The sequence below is a fragment of the Dermacentor variabilis genome, chromosome 2 (genome assembly GCF_050947875.1).
Source record: "Dermacentor variabilis isolate Ectoservices chromosome 2, ASM5094787v1, whole genome shotgun sequence".
Lineage (NCBI taxonomy): Eukaryota > Metazoa > Arthropoda > Arachnida > Ixodida > Ixodidae > Dermacentor > Dermacentor variabilis.
The window spans coordinates 89,045,990-89,054,273 of NC_134569.1; the positions used below are offsets into that span (position 1 = coordinate 89,045,990).

General features: G+C 47.0%; 1 protein-coding gene across 2 annotated transcripts in view; it reads right to left on the reverse strand.

The window, feature by feature from the left end:
• Window positions 1–7,276, reverse strand: part of LOC142572251 (uncharacterized) — a 31,839-nt gene extending 24,563 nt beyond the window's left edge. The window contains exons 1-2 of one of the 2 annotated variants that reach the window (XM_075681224.1): window positions 7,059–7,276; window positions 1,900–2,177 (exon numbers count right to left, since the gene is read on the reverse strand). In XM_075681224.1, the coding sequence (XP_075537339.1) occupies window positions 1,900–2,079 (180 nt within the window). In that variant the 5' untranslated portion in view covers window positions 2,080–2,177; window positions 7,059–7,276. Of the gene's footprint in view, window positions 1–1,899; window positions 2,178–6,253; window positions 6,645–7,058 lie in introns of those variants that run through there. The other variant, XM_075681225.1, reaches the window with a different exon arrangement.
• Between the last annotated feature and the right edge of the window lie 1,008 nt (window positions 7,277–8,284).

Genomic DNA, 8,284 nt, shown 5'->3' on the forward strand with positions numbered 1-8,284 from the left:
AATAGGCGAATTTCGAAGGGAGTCTCCTAGAGTAAAATGAGCAAGTATATGACCAGCGCCACAAGAATGCCTTACTTGCAAACATAAACCTAAATAAAGCGTCATTTCCTTCCATCAATTACTCTGGATTGATAACCGAGAGCAAGCAAGTTAAATACGATATTCTTGGCAAAGTTTACTAGCACGAAGGCGTTATCTAAAGGCGTTCTCGCAGTTTCTTTCAGGTAGCGCAAAAGCTGAAAAGTGTTTTGAGATGCATAGCGTCTCCTTGGTTCTTTTCTTTCTTTTTTTATGCTTCCCAATTAGCATAATCTCACCGAGCGTCTCGCTGGCATCGGTCACTGATAAGCCGTCAACAATCAAGCAACCGCACCTTTCTTACAGTGGACGCAACGGATATCGCTTAGGTTTCATTACGAGTCTCCGTTCTTCTCCCACAACTATTCGCCTCCATCCAATTCAGTCACACATCAAACCAGCATTGTATCGAGCGCATTCACCCACTATTTTAAGAAACAATACAAAGGTACTTTTGTGAAAAACCATTCATAGAGCCAACTAAACATTGTTTTTGTGCTCTACAGTAGACAAACGCTTTATGTATTTGTGTCCTATTTCTTTCCTTTGGGAACTATAGCAGACATACGAAGGAAACGGCACACACACACAAAGCGGATGTTTACCCTAGCGCCCAAAAACAATGTTAACATTTCTAACAACTTGCCCAAGAAGTTTTATTAATCCATAGAGCCACGCTGACGTCCTCAATTTAATGTCAGATCCATCAACTTCACACTTAACGTTTCGCTCCTCCTTTCCCTGTACTCCGATGTCTTCGGACAAAAGCGGCACTTGCAACCCTTCAAAAAAGCTACATCATTCACCGTATTCACTCTCTTGAAAACAGCGCTCTTAAGCAGTACGTTAAAAGCATAGAACAGGCATAGAACAGGCATAGAACTCCAGTCCTTTTAACCAGCTAGACTCTACGTGAAGCAATGAGCGGAAATTATACGTTAAGAAAGAATTTATGTTGGTGATTGCTATAGGCGAAAGAAGGATGCTCGAATTGTCACGGTGTCCACAAAAGCGGCCCAAGCCGTTGTTCCAGCTATACGAGCGTGCAATGCGCACTGGCCGCTTGCCATTGTGCTGCGTATATCCTCTCGTAGGTGTACAGTGGGCTTTTCTTTCTCACTTGTCTTTCCCTCTCTTTATCTGCCATCCCTGTGTGTTGAGCAGTCGAACGCTTGTCTCGTTGAACTCGCAGCCCTCCTTCGCTTTTTCCCCCTTTCTCGAAGTGTTAAATGCGTACACGACGTTCTCGTCGATTGGCAATAAGCCCTTTGAAGTCGCAGCAGATGGCGACGAAGGCACTGCTATATACAGACTTTAAACGATAACAGACCTGCGCAAACGACTGTAAACTGAATTGGTGTTCATTGTGCTACACGCGGCACAGGTGTTTTGATAGTGCGTGGGGATCGCGACCAGAAGTGTTCGTGCGTCTGTGTTCGCTGTCTCGCTCTCTACTTTCTTATCTTTCAACTGCCCCTCCCTTCCGAAGTATAGGGTAGCAAGACGACTTTTCCATTCTGGTTAACCCCCTCCGGTCCTTCCCTTTCCTTCCTTCCTTCGTTCCTTCCTTATGTATGTATGTATGTATGTATGTATGTATGTATGTATGTATGTATGTATGTATGTATGTATGTATGTATGTATGTATGTATGTATGTATGTATGTATGTATGTATGTATGTATGTATGTATGTATGTATGTATGTATGTATGTATGTATGTATGTATGTATGTATGTATGTTACTCGCGGGCGTTCAGGAAATTAAGTAAAAGAAAAGCTCAGGCGTGGACAGGGCGTCCGTCCAGAGCCGAGCGCCCACCTGATGCTGCTGCTGCTGCTGGGGATGCGGCGGAGAGGAGCCTGTGTGCTGCTGGTGCTGCTGGTGCTGCTGGTGCAGCCCCAGCATCACCTGGATGCTGTGGAAGTGCCCCCGTGCGTCCTCGTCGGCCTGCGGGTCATCGTCGACGGGCTGCTGCAACTCCGACTCGTCCTGCAGCATTGGGCCGACTGTGACGCAGCCGCTGCTGCTCAGGCGCACGACCCGATCCAGCTGCCGCTGGATGAATGCCTCTCGAAGCTTGGCTCGCGAGCCGGTTGCTGCGTGCGAGCGTAACTACGAATTACTCCCAATACTCCGAACGGCAAATAACAAGGGGATCCGAGGGCTCGATTGTTTGTTAGTTACAATTATGCGAAGAAAGACTTGAACAGAACTGCGTTTGGTTAAATCCCATCAGCCTTTCTCACTTGCCAAGTTCTTTAGGGTCATGGTCTTAAAAAGTGCATCACAAAGCTACCAAAGTACTTCGACGCTTCCTTAAAGACGCCAGCATTTGTCACGATTGTTGATTCTACTGCGTCACGAGTAATTGTTTGTTCATTTAAAGCATGTATACACCAGACATCCACTGACCTCGTTGCAAATGAGAACTTCTCGATAGAGACTTTCACTCTTAGTGTGATAAACGTATACGTTGATAGACGTGTGATAACGCACGTGGTGCTTTGCGTAATGCAGTGAATTTGCGTTGAGCTCCCATCGGCGGCGAGTTGTCTTTTCGTCCACTTTCACTTCTTTAGTCCTTACTATATTTACGTTTAAACTAAACACAACGGTTAATTTCCCCTATTTCTTCTCTAGCTCCGTTACGTTTTCTTTTTACGGTTGTAATCTCGTACTCCAGAAACAGAAGGTGAGTAACATCGAGCGCCACCCGTGCTACTCGGGTTCACACGACGGCCGGAATGGCTTATTCAGTCTGCAGGCAAGCTTGACGTGGCTGAATTGCAACAAATGGCGCCTCTAACCAATCGTGCGCAAAGAGCTGTGCGCGACGTCATTCGGTGGCACTGAGTCCGCGTCATGCTCGTCCGCAGAATTACGGCAGTCGTATGACTCCGCCTCTAAGGGGACATGTAAGGTTAACGCTGAATAAGGGCGCTATAACGTAAAACTATTCCAAACTTTTCTATTCCATTTCTGCAATCAATGCTCCGCGATCGGTCAAAAACTTCTTTGGACCGCCCCTACTTCACCTGTCTGTTACGCGGCGTTACGAAAACCGTGAAAGCTCCCCATCTGATATGACATGTACACGCCAATTATACATGATTTGACCGAACAAAAGAAAAATAGTTATTTCTGATTCGACGCCATTTCGGCCTTAACCCTCGGCTATTGGTAACAAGTTTCCGAGCTGCACCCACTTCACCTGCCCGTCACACGACGTCACAAAACCGCAAGAACTCACTGCGTCAAAGTGACGTGTACGCTTTAAAGATGCATTAATATGCCGAACAAAACTGATTTTTCTTCTGAATAACCGTCAGCTGCCCGGTTCCTAAATTAATAATAGATGGCAGCCTCCGTTCGCTCAGGCACTCGCTACTCGCACCTGCCGGAGAGCATGGGTCTATTTACGTATAATAACATTTTTGCGTGGCCATGTCACGTTTTCGAGCGCTTTCGGCACGTTTACGACCTCAATTAGCAAACATTTCTGTGCTGAGGATCCTATTTAGTCGCATTCTTAACCTTCCGTTGCATGCCACCGCAATTTTCGACTAGACACCGCAAGATAAGTAAAGGAAACCAGACCAATCGCAGACGCCGGCACCACCCTCTTCATCCAGTTATCGATTTTCAGTGCAGTGGCTAGGCCCCATCGAATCTCTCTCCACTTGAGCGTGTTCCTCGCCTCTTGTCAGTCAATAAGGTAAAACAAGCCGCTCAGTGCAGGCAATCTTATTCGTCTTTCAAGCAAACAAAAGTGACCTCATATGAACGAGGAGAGCATTTGATTGGTCTGTTCAGACAACCCAGTGGATGACCGTCCGATGCTTGCGTCGGTGTTTACGCAAATATGACGTCAGGAGATTGGAATAAGAACATATTGGAATAGTTTTGCGTTATAGGGCCCTACGTTTAGGCTGTAGTAAGTGTTGCTTCCAAAACCGTAAAATTTGTTTCTTGGACGGAAGAGAAGTTGATTTTTAATAGGGGAAATGAAAAACAAAATACTCTTTCTGAAATTGCGCGCTCTAACTGAGGTTGCAGCCCTGTTTGTCAGTCGCCAGTTTCACAGTATTATCGCATTTCTGACCAATTTTGGGCCGGAAGACTACGAGTGATGCTAAGCTGAGTCTTCGCCTACTTACGAGAGCCACCAGCAGGCGCTGACAAAATCTATGGCGTCGTGGAAAGCCTATAGTTGCCAGAACTAGGCTGAGCCGTTAGGTCTTAGTTCCTGCTTGTCCTTTCTGGAGAAGGACATAAAACTGAATTGAATTAAACTGCTGGGTGACGTCCCCACCAATCATTCGTTTTTTTTTTTTTTTTGCTTTTTAATCCGTCCCTAACGAGCCATGTCTCCGTTAACGATAGCACTGACTCACTCGCATAGGTCGGCATACTCACTCATGAGTACACTTACTCGCCCTCGTTTCAAGGTCGCGAGTGTATGAGTGAGTGAGGAAGTGCGGGACTAGAAGCGAGTGTGAACGCGAGTGACTGGTGGTGACTGCAAACGAACATGAGTATGAGCGTGAGTGGGCGCAAGTGAGAGCGAGTTGAAGTGAGCATGACTTTAGTGTCGTTAAATGCTCTGTTTCATTTAAGTATTGCCTAACCGAAGAATTTATACTCTTTTTGTTATTTTTTTATACTGTATGATTAACCAAGTGAACAGGAGTCGCCATCGCCAGCAAACGACAACTCTATTTTAACCTTAATAGAAAAGAATGCGAGCGAATGTCAGCGAGGGTGAATAAGTGTGAGTATGAACGTGAATGAGTATTGGTGCGCATCAGTGCATACGCGAATATAAAAGTGAGCGAGTGCTGGCGTGTGTGAGCGTGTGTGCGTGCGTGTATGTGAGTGAATATCCACTTCTTTCTACCGACCTATGCTTATTCGCGATTCGAGAAGTTCAGTAATATACCATTCGAGGGTAACTTAATGATACTTCTTAGTATACTATTAAACACGGAAGGCGCTGGTGAATTTCTGCCAAACGGAAATTTTCTGCGGCCAACATACAAGCAGAATGGAAATTAAGATTTCACTGGAGATTTCACAAAGCTTACTTAGCGAAACCACGCGACAAAGCATCAGCTCACTGTTTTAAGCGCCCCTAGCGACTGAGGCTGAAACGAAGTATAGGCTCGGCCATTACGCTTGTCTACGATGTAGCTGTTTCAATTTCTGACCTTAGCTTTTGCCGCAGACAGATGTCAATGGCTACAGGAAGAAAAAATCTGTCAATATACATACCCCCTTTCTTTACCATTTTCTTCACTACGGGACGAAATGTGAGAGTCCAATAGTCTGAGGTATGGTTTTAGTTCTAGCTCCAGTAAGAGTGAACAAAGCGGTGACTTCATGTCTTCATATTTTCTTTCTTTCTATATAGGGAATTGTTCGTAAAGCCATACAATTTCTCTAAAAACCGTAAATATTACGGCTAATAGTAGTCCTCCAACGCAGTATGCCACTCGTCAGTTTCAACCTTCTCACGTAGGCTTCGCTGTTGGGGATGCAACGATTTCTAAAGAGGCAGGATGCCCTGTATGAGTAACGACCTTTTTGAGTTTCAGAGCCACTGTTCACAAAAAACCTCTTAAGCTAGAATCGCTCGCATGAAAAAAATTTCATCCATCCTTACTGATGAACATATTATTAGCGATGGAGGCCGGCCATTGGTAAAGAGCACTTGCTACGTATGAAAAATTTCGTGAATTTGCCCTTAGAACTGTCTTGCTCACTTGCGAAATTCGGGCAACAATCTTTCATGATCATACTGTCCAAGTGCACACAACCTCCTTACTCCGGTACCCGCTCGCGTCCTTTTTTTTTTCCTTTTTCTTGGCACATCTTGGCTCAGTTAAGCAGCGCCCTCTGACATCAGCGACATCTGTACCTTGTATGTGCAACTTGCGCTCCTTCCGTCTGCTTTACGTCTAATTGTTTCATATGTTTTCGAAAATTTGAGCTACAGCAATTAAATCACCCACCTATACTTGCAGTCGTTCCTCCGAACACTTGAAGAACTTCAGAAGGGTTCCATTAAATTAGGAAAACCACCATATACTCTCGAGCTGTGCTGCATAGTACAGGAAAGTCGACCAAAAAAATGAAAAAAATAGCGAATATGCCGGACTTCGAAAGAACATACCTCATGGCGACTTGAGGTCGTGGTAGCGCCAATATTCCGTTATGCCACGTTTATGTCGTCTTAGCGCCGTATCATCCGGTACCAATGTTTCTAAGTGCCCACGGAAAATCGGCGCGCAGTAAGTACCAAAAACTCCAATCGACACTGCACACACTGCAACAGAGTAGAGCGAGACCCGGTGTTCCGCCATTGTAATCCTTGTAGGTGACGCTCCGCGATGCTAACGTTGTCCTGCGTCAACGGCGGAGACTTTTGCAGCCTCTCGACGGAGGTAAAGTCCAAGTTTTACTTTATATACGTCGAGCAAAAAAAAAAGAAAAGAAATACGTGGAGACGGATAAGCGTTTCGAACACCAAAATCGTGGACGCGCATGAAGAAGCACGGGAAAACCACGCACACACACGGCCAGGGCGTCAGCGCGACTATGTCTGGACCGTCAGCCGAGTTGGCTAGCGTGCGCGCTGGGCGCCAAGGGCCCAAATCAGGACACGGCCCTTCAAAAGGAACGAGAAGAAATTGCCGTCATTGACGGTGAATCGCCGGCAACGATGCCTGATTGCGCCTAACTTCTCTAGATGAGCTCCGCCGGTCGGACTCATTGGAACCAATTAGCAATCATCAGCGATATTAGGGAAACCCGGAAGATGGCATTACAATGTGGCGCGCCAATTGAGACCTCCCACGTGCCAGCGCCCCTTTCACGCCGCGTTCCGTCGGGAAAGCGGGTTACGAGGAATCTGCCAGGAAAGGAGATTTTTAAAAAAAAAAAGGACCGGTGACAACTTTTTTTTTCGGCCGTCTCACCTGAACGCCGCACCTTGGTCCCGGAGGGTCTGGTCCTGGTCACCGTCTACGGACCGTGGCGTAGACAAACTGGCTGGGCTCTTTTAGGCCGCGCAGCAGCGCTCCCTGGTGTCTCCCGCTTGTAGAGTCGGGACTTGCCCCTCCGCCGCCGCTTCCTCTCGCTATTCGGCGTCAATTGGAGGTGAAGGCCTTTCGCCCATATTTGGACGTCTGGATCGGGCAACGAGCGTGTCGCTGATAGTTTAACGAGCCAGGCTCCGCCCACTCTGACCCGGCGCTCGCTGTGCGTCCCGGGACCCGCTCGGGCCAATGGGAGAGGCGCCGGCACGTCGGGTGCCCAACCATCATCCCCCGCCAACTCGGCCCCCATCTCACTTTTGGTCGCGCTTTGTTGCTTCCGCTGCAACCCCCTGCCGTGGTGTGGGCTGCTGGAGCTGGGAGGGTCGCGCCTTGCCGGGGTTGGGACCCCCAGCCCGTGAGAGAGCGGAGGTCCGATCTCGGCTCGTGGATGCGAAGCTCGGCTGACGGGACTGTAACATCGAGAGAGCTGGCTAGGTGAGGAGGTTAGCGGTATACCCATTCCCCTCACAGAGGATGGACTATAAAGCAAAGTAGCGCTACGAGTGGAAAGGGTGAAGCACGTGTACTTGAAAAATTACCTCAATTTGACGTCGACCGTGGTAGAACAAACGGCGGGTGCAATGCAAGCCGCTTCGAATCCACGTTTCTGTTCCGTAGCCTGCCAGAATTATTTTCAAAACATGTTTATACTGGAGCAGCTGTTTCGTTTAATTAGAGCGAAACCCGCTTTTAGCAGACCTGGCTTGCAGCTGATTGTCTCCCATAGCCAAGCGTCAAATCTTCGTGAGAATTATCCGCATAGGAGATAGTATCTTTACATACAACGAACTCCGATTACATATGGCCACAGCTATGAGCACCACCTTTGATTTGATTTGATTTGATTTATTAATTCTTCGTACACACGCGAGAGGAGGCAGGGACTAAAGGCGCGCAGACGTATATCCTGACAGAGTGCCCTGCCCCCTAAACAGTTTGGAATAAGTATACATCAGCGATCGTACATATCTAAATCGGTATATATCAGTCGGTATATAGCAGTACTCAATACATAATGAAAATAATGCTTTCTTTAAAAAAAAATTCCCTTTCGAGCATAGGTATCACACATCTAGCTAGCACTTGCACATAAAAAACGAACACAA